The 12,886-nt window shown below is 47.5% G+C and overlaps 1 protein-coding gene across 3 annotated transcripts; it reads left to right on the top strand.

Annotated features, from left to right (window-relative positions):
• Window positions 1–1,857: 1,857 nt before the first annotated feature.
• Window positions 1,858–12,630, top strand: TRIML1 (tripartite motif family like 1). 3 transcript variants are annotated; one of them, XM_017862532.1, is made up of 8 exons: window positions 1,858–1,899; window positions 2,815–2,818; window positions 4,590–4,926; window positions 5,494–5,589; window positions 7,170–7,400; window positions 8,736–8,758; window positions 8,932–9,029; window positions 11,715–12,630. In XM_017862532.1, exons 3-8 carry the CDS (start codon window positions 4,810–4,812, stop codon window positions 12,263–12,265), a joined length of 1,116 nt encoding a protein of 371 aa, XP_017718021.1. In that variant the 5' UTR covers window positions 1,858–1,899; window positions 2,815–2,818; window positions 4,590–4,809; the 3' UTR covers window positions 12,266–12,630. The 3 variants fall into 3 exon arrangements, with proteins under 3 accessions (XP_017718021.1, XP_017718020.1, XP_017718019.1); XM_017862531.1 differs by lacking the exons at window positions 1,858–1,899; window positions 2,815–2,818 and having other exon boundaries at window positions 4,126–4,926; window positions 11,715–11,896; window positions 12,047–12,618; XM_017862530.1 differs by lacking the exons at window positions 1,858–1,899; window positions 2,815–2,818 and having other exon boundaries at window positions 4,127–4,926.
• The last annotated feature ends 256 nt before the right edge of the window (window positions 12,631–12,886 follow it).

The following is a 12,886-nucleotide window of genomic DNA, read 5'->3' as shown; positions in this document are numbered from 1 at the left end:
AAGCTAGCCGGGCGAGGTGGCGGCGCCTGTAGTCCCAGCTACTCGGGAGGCTGAGGCAGGAGAATGGCGTGAACCCGGGAGGCGGAGCTTGCAGTGAGCTGAGATTTGGCCACTGCACTCCAGCCTGGGTGACAGAGCGAGACTCCGTCTCAAAAAAAAAAAAAAAAAAAAAAAAAAAGATAATTTTTGACTGTGTGAGGGGTCAGCATCTGTAACCCCTGCATTGCTCAAGGGTCAACTGTAGTTTCTTTTTGTTTGAAATCTCGCTCAGTGCCCAGGCTGGAGTGTCCCGGTGATCGTGTCTAACTGCCGGCCTTCTCTCCTGGGTTCAAGTGATTCTCGTGCCTCAGCCCCGAGTAGCTGGGATTACAGGCACCCGCCACCACACCCAGCTAATTTTTGTATTTTTGTAGAGACGCGGTTTCACCGTGTTGGCCAGGCTGGTCTTGAATTCCTGACCTCAGATGATCCACCTGCCTTGGCCTTCCAAAGCGCTGGGATTACTGGCGTAAGTCACTGGGCCCGGTTAACTTTATTTTTATTTATTTATTTATTTATTTATTTATTTTTGAGACGGAGTCTTGCTCTGCCACCCAGGCTGGAGTGCAGTGGCCGGATCTCAGCTCACTGCAAGCTCCGCCTCCCGGGTTCACGCCATTCTCCTGTCTCAGCCTCCCGAGTAGCTGGGACTACAGGTGCCCGCCTCATCGCCCGGCTAGTTTTTTGTATTTTTTAGTAGAGACGGGGTTTCACCGTATTAGCCAGGATGGTCTCGATCTCCTGACCTCATGATCCGCCCGTCTCGGCCTCCCAAAGTGCTGGGATTACAGGCTTGAGCCACCGCGCCCGGCCAACTTTATTTTTAAAACCAGGCTTTCAAGCAATGTATTTTTCAAATAAGCTCCCATCTAGTCCACTGCCTCATCAACAAGCCCTTACTAACTATATCTATAAAGTTCCTTGTTTTCTGCATGTGCCAACCCTGATGGCCTCTGGGTGATAGTTGATAGTTGTGACTGTGACCCTCTTGGGGTCTCCCTAGCATCACCCTCTCAGGAGAGAAAGGCCAGAGAAGAAGCTGCTTGAGTTGTTGATCTCCGAAGCCGTGTCTGGTAGTGCGACTGGGTCATATATTTTGGGAAGGCTGGTCTGCTCTATGAATGCATTTCATCTATGAATTAAGCCCAGGTAATATGTTTAGAAAGACGGTAAGGAAGTCTGCCTTCCCAAGAGTGAATGTGGCCAGTGATTTCAGATACCTGTCACACCATCACTCCATCGTGACAGCTGTCTGACTTCCTTCTGACAGCAATTGGACAATGTTCATTTTATCGAGAAAACTGGAAATTTTCACCCACTCACCAGTCAATAAGTGAGACTCAGTATAGTGTGTTGACAAAATAGAAAAACTGGGAGGTAGGCACTCCAGTTTCCTGTCCTAATCTGGCCTATGTAGTAAGTAAGTATCAGGGGACGAATTCAACTTATTCGAGCCTCAGTTTTCTTCAGCATCTGTGGAAGGTAGTTGGACTATAAGATCTCTTGACTTCCAGCTAAATGTAAGACTATATGATTCCATAATAACATAGTTCCTCTATTCATTTGTAACTCATTTAGAGAAAAATCGAGCCGTATGCAAAGAATTCTTGTAGTCACCAATGAATAGCACACGGTCATTGTGTTATGATGCTTATAAAATCAAACAATTTATCCAGAAGAGGGAAGCGGGATGGATCAGATTGGTGTGACTTGAAGACAGACTATGCCAGCCTCACTATTCCAAATTGGAATACTGGCTCTGTGATGTGCTGTAACTGTATTGTGAGGCTTATTCTAATGATTTTGGTAATTGGTAAAGACTCCTCCTGGGGTTGTGTTGGAATAACACACTGAATGGAGGTGCTGGCTAGTTCATAAACTCTTTTTCTAGTGGTGGTAGTTAGTGTTATCATAGACTTTTTTTTTTTCTTCTTTGAGATGGAGTCTTTCTCTCCCCCAAGCTGGAGTGCAGTGGCGGGATCTTGGCTCACTGCAACCTCCATCTCTTGGGTTCAAGTGATTCTCCTGCCTCAGCCTCCCAAGTAGCTGGGATTGCAGGTGTGCAACACCACGTCCGGTAATTTTAATTTTTAATTGTTTCTTTTGAGACAGAGTTTCGCTTTTGTCGCCCAGGCTGGAGTGCAATGGCTCAATCTTGCCTCACCCCAACCTCCGCCTCCTGGGTTCAAGCAATTCTTCTGTCTCAGCCTCCTGACTAGCTGGGATTACAGGCATGCGCCACCACACCTGGCTAATTTTGTATTTTTAGTAGAGACAGGGTTTCTCCGTGTTGGCCAGGCTGGCCTCGAACTCCTGACCTGCCTGCCTCAGCCTCCCAAAGTGCTGGGATTACAGGCATGAGCCATAGTACCCGGCCTAATTTTCATATTTCTAGTAGATATGGAGTTTCACCATGTTGGCCAGGCTGGTCTTGAACTCCTGACCTCGAGTGTTGCACCCACCTCGGCCTCCCAAAGTGCTGGGATTACAGACGTGAGCCACCACGCCCGGCCAACCTTTTTTTTTTTTTTTGCAAGTCTTACTTAAGACTGACTCATAGCAATATTCTGAAGCTGTGACAAGTTAGTATCCTGGAAGCTATCTCGGCAGCGGTTTCACGACGCCACCCTGATGCCACCTCTCTTCCACTTTACAGTAGTGTAACTTTCGCTCTGTTTGTTTTTTTTTAATAGCTTAAATTCTCATCCTAGTAATTCACGTACGCTTTACGAAGGATGTATATAGGATTTAAACATTTTGCATTCATGATTTCAGAAAGGTGAGTTTTGACTCGGAGAAAGGAAGGTGAGGAAAAAACATTCTCAGCCAGAAAACTCTCTTTTCCCAAAGTTCAAGGTAAGAAAACATCTAACATCCTCTTGGAGGTAAGTGGAAGAGAAGCGGCAGTCGGAGCCTTGAAAGTCAGAAACCAATGAATGGAACAACCTGAGTAATGGACCCAACCCCCAGAAGGTGGCCGAGCCGGAGAGTGAGGGACGGAAACAGAAACCTGGCGTGATGGTGATGGGGGGGCTCAAACTCTCTAGCATTTGAGGAAGAGCTTTTGAGGCGCCACTTCCCGGCGTGCAGCCAGCGGAAGGCGAGTCAGGACGGGAGCTGACTCCCTAGCAGGGGACACAGTGAATCTGTGGCATTTGGCCCCAATCTCGGTGTTCACTGTGCACAGTCTCTACACTAGGTGTTTATTTTTTCATATGTCTGTTTTTTTTTTTTTTTTTTTTTTTGAGACGGAGTCCGCTCTGTCGCCCAGGCTGGAGTGCAGTGGCCGGATCTAGCTCACTTGCAAGCCCGCCTCCGGTTGTTTATGTCATTCTCCTGCCCTCCAGCCTCCCGAGTAGCTGTGGACTACAGGCGCCGCCACCTTACCCACCCGGCTAGTTTTTTGTATTTTTTGGTAGAGATGGGGTTTCACCGTGTTAGCCAGGATGGTCTCGATCTCCTGACCTCATGATCCACCCGCCTTGGCCTCCCAAAGTGCTGGGATTATAGGCTTGTATTTTTTCATATGTCTATAAAAAAGTCTGCACACTTCATTTCTGTCCAGTAAGAACTGATAGAGAATCAGGGATTTGAAAGGACCTAGTCTGGAAATTCTCAATGGGTGGAAATAAGTGAGCAAAATTACATTCATACTAAAGTATAATTCTTTCCATCTGCTCCATAGTGGGATAGCCTCTTGAGGCAACTTCCAATTACAATGTCATTTTAGATGCTTTCCATGGTGGCAGATGGGTGAGGACTAGGGTCTGCAGCGAAGAATAATAAACGCAGCTCTGGCGCTCCATGGTGCTTCTAACACCAAGGAATACTCCAGTGGAAGCGTTCTCATTTTGTTGGGATGAATAAAATTAAATAGAAGTACACAGTACCCAATAAAGGACCAGAAAGCTTAAGCTTTGGTCAAGCAGAACAAAGGGCTAATGAGAAAAGGACGATGTATTACAGTTTTCTTCTTTCAGTTCAAAACTAGGTTTTATTAGTGGAGTTTCCCAAAAGATTTGGACCAAATTTCCAATTCAGATTATTATTAGATATCATCAAAACTCAAGTCTCTTTACTGGTGTACACCAAATCACCCACACTTCCAGCCTAAAACCCACGTGTTCACATGCTTCCACAGTGCTGTTTATGGACGATAACCAATTCTCGAAATGGTAATCCTGTTAGAAGCCAGAGCCCTCGGCCTCTAGCATGTGTGCTTTGCACAGAGATAAGTCTCAAAGTTTGGGGCTGGTGAGGAGCCCAGTGTACAAGAGTTCCACATTAAGTCATAATTGGCTTTGTGTTGGACAGTGGATGTCAGTTGGTGAAATCAGGCACAGAAGAGATAAGGGTTTCTTGTAATAACAACATAGCAACAGGTCACCCACGTGTTACTCAAAACTGTAGGACTGCAGGGAGGGCTCTGCTAATCCCAGAACAGAGGTGTGACCTTGCCCCATGTCCGGCCTCGAGAAAATGTCTACAGCAGATTTGATGGAGAATCTCAGGGAAGAACTCACCTGTTTCATCTGCTTGGACTATTTTAGCAGCCCCGTGACCACCGAGTGTGGGCACAGCTTTTGTCTGGTGTGTCTCCTCCGGAGCTGGGAGGAACATAATACACCTTTATCTTGTCCTGAGTGCTGGAGGACCTTGGAGGGCCCGCATTTCCAGCCGAATGAGCGTCTGGGGAGGCTGGCCAGCATCGCCCGGCAGCTCCGGTCCCAGGTGCTGCAGAGCGAGGATGAGCAGGGCAGCTACGGGAGGATGCCTGCTGCTGCCAAGGCGCTCTCCGATGACGAGCAGAGTGGAAGCGTCTTCGCAGTCCAGAGCCATGGTGTAAACAGAGTGCATCTCTCCAGCGAGGCTGAGGAGCATCACAGGGTAAGACAGCTGCTCAGCATGAACCCCAGGACTCATCACAGGCTCCCCCCGTTAGCTTTTGTGACATCCTCTGTGGGGGACGGTCAGGAGTGCCCATCTGAGCACCACATCACAAACCGGTGTGGGTCCCGCTTACACTCCCCTTTCTTTTTCTTTTCTTTTCTTTTTTTTTTTTTTTGAGATGGAGTCTTGCTCTGTCGCCCAGGCTGGCGAGAAGTGGCATGATCTCAGCTCACTGCAACCTCCGCCTCCTGGGTTCAAGTGATTCTCCTGTCTCAGCCTCCCAAGTAGCTGGGACTACAGGTGCCCGCCACCACGCCTGGCTAATTTTTTGTATTTTTAATAGAGATGGGGTTTCACCATGTTGGCCAGGCTGGCCTTGAACTACTGACCTCAAGTGATCCGCCTGCCTCGGCCTCCCAAAGTGCTGCGATTACGGGCGTGAGCCACCGTGTCCGGCCTGCCCTTTGTTTCAGAGGCCTAGTACTGTGCTGTTACCGGTCTTCAAAGCCCCTTCATGACCTGGTGCTCTGCTCATTTGCCACAAAGGGTTTGTTTCTATTGCAGGAGAAACTTCAGGAAATCCTGAATCTTTTGTGTATCAGGAGAAAGGAAGCTCAGGCTGTACTAGCCCATGAGAAGGAGAGAGTGAAACTGTGCCAGGTCGGTGTCTGTCTGACTTTTGGTGCTTGTATATGACCCCATGAGGGGGACTAAAGGGAAATTTAGTGAAATATCAGGAAAAAAAAAAAGACAAATTTTTCCAGTCTCACCCCTAAAATATGCGGTTTCCTTACACTGGACTGCCTTCTTCTGACTGTCTTCGTTGGAATCTCAAGGCTCAGCTCCAATTCCCCCGCTCTAGGCAGACTCCTTTGTGCAGCTAGACAGTGCTGTGGCTTCCTCTATGATAGCTCTGATAAAATTATTTAAAACATAAGTGATACTTATAGACACATAACAGAAGATGGAAAGCAATTTAAAAAACAAGTATCTCAAAAGCATTGAGGGAAAAATGCAAATTAAAAAGAAATAAAGAGAAAGAGATATAAAAGCAAAATAGTGGTTTAGATGAGACCTGGCAAGTCCTCAAGGTTGGTCGCAGATATGGATCTGAGCTCTGCGGCAGTCAAAGCATTGGAATTCTTTTTTTTTTTTTTTTTTTTTTTGGAGATTTTTGGAGATGGAGTTTCACTGTCGCCCAGGCTGGAGTGCAGTGGTGCGATCCCGGCTCACTGCAACCGCCACCTCCCAGGTTCAAGCGATTCTCCTGCCTTAGCCTTCTGAGTAGCTGGGATGACAGGCATGTGCCACCACACCCAGCTAGCTTTGTATATTCGTAGAGATGTGTTTTTACCATGTTAGCCAGGCTGATCTCGAACTCCTGACCTCAGGTGATCCACCTGTCTCGGTCTCCCAAAGTGCTGGGATCCCAGGCGTGAGCCACCATGCTTGGCCATAGACCTTGAATTCTTCAGTGAGAGTATTTGCCATATATATTTCTATTCCTTTATGGTTATCTGACACCTATTTTCACTAAATAAATATTTATTGAATAAATGAAAACGCATTTTTCATAATTTTTCTTAATTTTGTTTTATTTGTGTCATAGTCCTGATCACTCCCTGTCATACTTCTTGTTTTCGGTTTTCTCCACTAGAACGACAGCCTCCTGGGAATGGAGATTTTGGGTTTGTTCACTATTGTATCTACAGTGCACATACCTCTGAAAACATCAACCTCTACACCCAGCACATCAATAGAATATCTGTGTTATATTCTGTGTTATATGTTGGGGTTCAGGAGTTGCTGCCATGAAACTCTAGGACTTGGCCGGGCGCGGTGGCTCACACCTGTAATCGCAGCACTTTGGGAGGCCAAGGACGGTGGGTCACCAGGTCAAGACACTGAGAAAATTCTGGCCAACATGGGGAAATAAATTTTGTCTTTACTAAAAATACAAAAATCAGCCGGGCGTGGTGGTGGGCGCCTGTAGTCCCGGGTGCTTGGGAGGCTGAGGCAGGAGAATGGCGTGAACCCAGGAGGCGGAGCTTGCAGTGAGCCGAGATTGCACCACTGCACTCCAGCCCGGGCGACAGAGCGAGACTCCGTCTCAAAAAAAAAGACAAAAAAAGAAACACTAGGACTTGTAAGGATTAAAAATCTACAGACAGGGGCATTTCTCTTACTCACTTTGTCTTGTGTGTGTGTGTGTGTGTGTGTGTGTGTGTGTGTTTTGGCAGGAAGAAACAAAGACTTGCAAACAGGTTGTTGTGTCAGAATACATGAAAATGCACCAGTTCCTGAAGGAAGAGGAGCAGCTGCAACTCCAGCTACTAGAACAGGAAGAGAGAGAGAACATGAGGAAACTGAGGAACAACGAGATCAAATTGACCCAGCAAATCAGAGGCCTGAGCAAAATGATCGGACAGATGGAGTCCTCCAGTCAAAGCTCGGCTTTAGAATCTCTTGAGGTGACAGTAACATTCACGAGAGTCATGGGAAAATTGTAGTAACTCATAGTACTTCAAGCCATAGGAAATAATGTTTTCTTTATTTATCTTAAAAACTAAGTTCTGGTCCAAAAGTAGTTTTCCTAAAGAATTGACATTCTATATGTCAATAAAGCCTTATAGAAGAGAGAGAGAAAAAAAAAAAATCCAGAGGAATGCTTATCCCAAACAAGCCTGACAGTGGCTTCAATTTCTTCTGTACCTGCCTCTCTGCAACCTCAGCTTTGTTAATTTTTTTTCTAGTTTATTAATGCGTATTTACTATGTGCTGGGCAGATTAAATTTAATCTTCACAAAGATCTGATGAAGATAAGTACCATTATGATGTGAACTATAGGTCTACATGACTGTCATCTACAGGATGGGTTAATAGCAGCACTGATTTAATCATTCACACCTGTGGTCTCAGGCGATCTGCCCACCTGATAGTTAATAGATGGGAGAGCCCCACTGTTCCGTGCAGGGGGCTCCTATTTCTCACCACCTTTGGTCTACTGTCTTTCTAGGCTACTGCATTCTTCAGGACCTTCTTTTTTTTTTTTTTTTTTTTTTGAGACAGAGTCTCACACTGTCACCTAGGCTGGAGTGCAGTGGTGCCGTCTCGGCTCACTGAAACCTACGCCTCCTGGGTTCAAGCGATTCTCCTGCCTCAGCCTCCTAAGTAGCTGGGATTACAGGCATGCGCCACCACGCCCGGCTAATTTTTGTATTTTTGGTAGAGACGGGGTTTCACAATGTTGGCCAGGATGGTCTCGATCTCTTGACCTTGTGATCCACCCACCTCGGCCTCCCAAAGTGCTGGGATGACAGGCGTGAGCCACCGGCCTGGCCATGGACTTTCTTAAACATAAACCATGTGATCCAACCCCAGCTTCAGGTCTATTTGTAGACTGGTTCCACAGAATGCTACCATTTAACTGAGGGCCTTCCAAACACACCACCCCAACCCGACACAGGCTTGGTTAGCCTCAGTTGTCACCAGCCCATTTTCCTTTGTTATCTCTGTCTCTCACTGGATGGTCAATGAGACCAGCAAGTTGGCTTGTTTGCAGAACGGGTTCCCCGGACAAAGTGATGACATGAGAAAAAGAAAAGGACCAAGTATTCTCTAGTCATTGTGAGAAACACCTGGTGTTCACCACGGCACACCCCATCTCTCTGATCTGTGTGCTCCCACTCATGCGTGCTTCATGGGAAGCAGATTCTGTGAGCTTTGCAAGGACTGCATGCAACATGAATTTCGTCCATGTTATGATCAGAGCGCAGAGTGCTAACTTCTTTCTTTTTTACCCTTAGGAAGTGAGAGAAGCCCTGGAAAGGTAGGCTTTCATTCTGTGTTCAGTTATGCAAGCTGTGGGGAAGGGGTGCTGATGGCCAGTTTGGAGTGGGGAGCGGAGATCCACTGTTGCTGGGGGAGAAATGAGGTGGACTCTCCAGCGGGACCAGGTCACACGATCTGTGCTGAGGAGTAAACCTGTCTGCTGTCTTGCAGGAGCGAGCCACTCTTGCTTCAGTGTCCAGAGGCCACCACCACAGAGCTGAGTCTGTGCCGCATCACAGGAATGAAGGAAATGCTAAGAAAATTCAGCAGTAAGTCAGCCTGATGTGTTAGCCCTCCCGGGCTCGTAGAATTAACTTCAGCATACGTTCTTCCAGTGTCATTCACTGTCTGACACTAGGCTCCTGGTAAAGGAATCTGGGCCAGCAAGGAACATCAGGGAGGGCTGGGGCCACAGACTGTCTCTGAGTGTGAGCAGAGAGAAGCAGTGAGACTTGACTTAGGCTTTATCTGGCTTTGTTTTCTGTGTAAGAAGTCCTGGTCCTTCCCTTTTATTTATTTATTTATTTTTTTGAGACGGAGTCTTGCTCTGTCGCCCAGGCTGGAGTGCAGTGGTGAGATCTCGGCTCACTGCAAGCTCTGCCTCCCGGGTTCACGTCATTCTCCTGCCTCAACCTCCCAAGTAGCTGGGACTACAGACGCCCACCACTACGCCTGGCTAAGTTTTGTATTTTAGTAGAGACGGGGTTTCACTGTGTTAGCCAGGATGGTCTCGATCTCCTGACCTCGTGATCTGCCCACCTCGGCCTCCCAAAGTGCTGGGATTACAGGTATGAGCCACCGCGCCCGGCCAATCCTGGTCCTTTCTTTGTTGGTTTTGTCATTGTTGTTTCCATCCCTACCTTGCACATGCAGACACACCCCCCCATGCAGGGGCGTCTACGTTTCTAGCTCTGTTCCCGTTAGGATAAAAGCTGACTTAAATTCTGCAATCCCAGCAAGGGCGCATTCAACGAACTGTCCTTGTAGAATGCTCCAGATGTTTAGTCTGGCTAACACCCAGAGACGTCAGGATTAGTTCTCAGCTTTTATCTTGTGGACAGTCTGACCTTCAGAGGAAGGTCTAATGAGCTTTGAACTCCAGAGTGTTGAATAAAGCCCTGCCATGGGCCCGGCACTGTGCTGTTGGGCTGTGTCCTTACTTACAATGATAAATAAGGCAGATTTTGCCTTTGCTTTTGTAGAATTTTCAATGAAATTGAGGAGACAGGCATTAATCACACAGATAATTAGTTATGGTGGGATCTGGTATATACATAAAAGCATGAAATGGTATGAGTGGGGCCGGGCACGGTGGCTCATGCTTGTAATCCCAGCACTTTGGGAGGCCAGGAGGGCGGATCGCTTGAAGTCAGGATTTCGAGACCAGCCTGGCCAACATGGCAAAACCCTGTCTCTACTAAAAATACAAAAAAAAATTAGGTTTGTGTGATGGTGGGCATCTGTAATCCCAGCTACTCGGAGGTCCGAGGCAGGAGAATCACTTGAATCCAGGAGGCAGAGGTTGCAGTGAGCCAAGATTGCACCACTGTACTCCAGCCTGGGCAACAAGAGAGAATCTCCGTCTCAAAAAAAAAAAAAAAAAAAAAAAAAAAAAAAAAAGGAATGATTGGGGCACCTGATCGTGTCTGGACAGTGAGTGAAAGTTGGAGTCCTCGACCGGGCACAGTGGCCCACGCCTGTAACCCCAGCACTTTGGGAGGCTGAGGCGGGTGGGTCACCCGAGGTCGGGAGTTTGAGACCAGCCTGGCCAGGATGATGAAACCCCATCTCTACTAAAAATACAAAAAAACTAGCAGGGCATGGTGGCGGACACTTGTAATCCCAGCTACTCGGGAGGCTGAGGCAGGAGAATCGCTTAAATCTGGGAGGTGGAGGTTGCAATGAGTCAAAATCGCACCACTGCACTCCAACCTGAGCAACAAGAGTGAAACTCTGTCTCAGAAAAAAAATAAATAAATAAAGGAGGCCCCGTATGTGACTGTCGGTTCACAGCGTGTGTGTGCTTCATCAGATGGTCCCCGGGTGCTGCCCTGAACTCACAGGAAGCTGCATTTGTCATGACGTAATGAAAAAAGCTGATCAGGGATTGTGATTCGAACACTCAGTAACTGTGTAATCTTGGTGAAGTTTCCTAACCTTTGTGAACCTGTTTTCTGTTTTGTAAAAATGATAAAAGAATGCTTGCAGTGATTAAATGAGATAATGTATAGAAAATGTTGGGCACATTAGAAGTTCAGCCAAAAGTAAGTGCTATTTTCTCTCCTACCCAAATTGAAGAACCAGAACCTACCATGGCTAATATGAATGCAAACAACCAAGGGTATCCCTGTGTGGATACACAGTTCAGAGCTCTAAAGATGTCCTGTAAACAGAGCATTCCACTCACAGGGATTCTCCTCCCCACACCAGGCAGGCTAAAGCTCCTTCTCCACGAGGCTCTTCTCTCTCTCCATTTGGAGCTTCATGCTATGTGTTGTGGAACAGTGAAAGAGGAACTCAGAAATTTTGTTCTAAACCAAATACTTTTTCTTTTTTTTTTGAGGCTGAGTCTTGCTCTGTCACCCAGGTTGGAGTGCAGTGATGTCATCTTGGCTCACTGCAGCCTCCACATCCTGGGTTCAAGCAATTATCATGCCTCAGCCTCCCGAGTAGCTGGGATTACAGGTACATGCCACCACGCCTGGCTATGTTTTGTATTTTTAGTACAGACGGGGTTTCACCATGTTGGCCAGGCTGGTCTTGAACTCCTGATCTTGTGATCTGCCCACCTCGCCCTCCCAAAGTGCTGCATTACAGGCGTGAGCCACCGCGCTCGGGCCCAAATGACATTTAAAAAACCAGGACTAAATACTAAGAATTCAATGTAAATCTCACATACGTAAGAGGTTTTTCAAGCATGCCCAAGGGAAATTTCTTCTTTCCTCCTCTTGCAGCGGAGATAACGCTGGACCCAGCCACAGCCAATGCCTATCTCGTGTTGTCCGAGGATCTGAAGAGTGTGAAATACGGCGGAAGCAGACAGCAGCTGCCCGACAACCCGGAGAGATTCGACCAGTCCGCGACCGTGCTGGGCGCTCAGATCTTCACCAGTGGGAGACACTACTGGGAGGTGGAGGTGGGAAACAAGGCCGAGTGGGAGGTGGGCATCTGCAAGGACTCGGTGAGCCGGAAGGGGAATCTCCCCAAGCCGCCTGGGGACCTGTTCTCACTGATCGGTTTAAAAATCGGAGACGATTACAGCCTCTGGGTCTCGTCCCCTCTGAAGGGTCAGCACGTCAGAGAGCCTGTGTGTAAGGTCGGTGTCTTCCTGGACTATGAGTCTGGACACATAGCATTCTACAACGGGACGGATGAGTCCCTCATCTACAGCTTCCCGCCGGCTTCTTTCCAAGAGGCCCTCAGGCCCATCTTTTCCCCCTGCCTCCCAAATGAGGGGACAAACACAGACCCTCTCACCATCTGCTCACTCAACAGCCGCGCCTGAGGGCCGTGCCCTGAGCCTTCACAGCGGGCGATGTCCCAGACCAAGACATAACTATTAAGATGATGAAGGCATCGGCAGTATTAATGTCAGGTGATCTGAAATAAACTCCCCTACCCCCACCCCACCCCCAAGAGTTTCCATTAACTTGATCCCACTATGAACAGCCAAATTACACGATCGACTTCAACCCCAACAGAAGAGAGCTGATCATATTCTGTGTCGTTAACTAAACGTCTTCTCTAGGCTACCCCATGTATGTGCTGGTCGCTCAACTACTGAGACCCTATTACCATGAATCCTACTGCCATAGGCCGGATTTTATAAATAGATGTCACTTTTTCAAGTGTATTTAATTATTTGACTCTGAAAAACTGTGCTGTTCGAATGTGTCTTTGTCCTCCGTGCAGAGCTCTGCAGGCTGGAGTAACTCAAATCCATCTGGGAAACTGAGGCACGGGCACATTTTCCAGGGCAGGTGAAGGGGCTCAGGCCTCATCCTTCTCCCAAAAGCCATTTTCCTTCCCATCCCACAAGCCTGCAGTGATTGTACTCAGGAAGGCTTATATATACTTACATACATAAGTATATTTCAGAACACTGCAAATATTTGTGTGAATATCG

Source organism: Rhinopithecus bieti, unplaced genomic scaffold (genome assembly GCF_001698545.2).
Source record: "Rhinopithecus bieti isolate Rb0 unplaced genomic scaffold, ASM169854v2 scaffold_56174, whole genome shotgun sequence".
In the NCBI taxonomy this organism is placed as follows: Eukaryota; Metazoa; Chordata; class Mammalia; order Primates; family Cercopithecidae; genus Rhinopithecus; species Rhinopithecus bieti.
The sequence above is the reverse complement of the archived record's forward strand: the minus strand, read 5'-3'. Positions and strand labels throughout refer to the sequence as shown.

Bases quoted from the DNA above. Each gene is read 5' to 3' on its own strand.
- TRIML1 (XM_017862530.1), top strand. From the start codon at position 4,501: ATGTCCGGCCTCGAGAAAATGTCTACAGCAGATTTGATGGAGAATCTC. The intron at 4,927-5,493 runs GTAAGACAGCTG...TTTCTATTGCAG, and splicing joins AGGCTGAGGAGCATCACAGG to GAGAAACTTCAGGAAATCCT. The intron at 5,590-7,169 runs GTCGGTGTCTGT...GTGTTTTGGCAG, and splicing joins AGAGAGTGAAACTGTGCCAG to GAAGAAACAAAGACTTGCAA.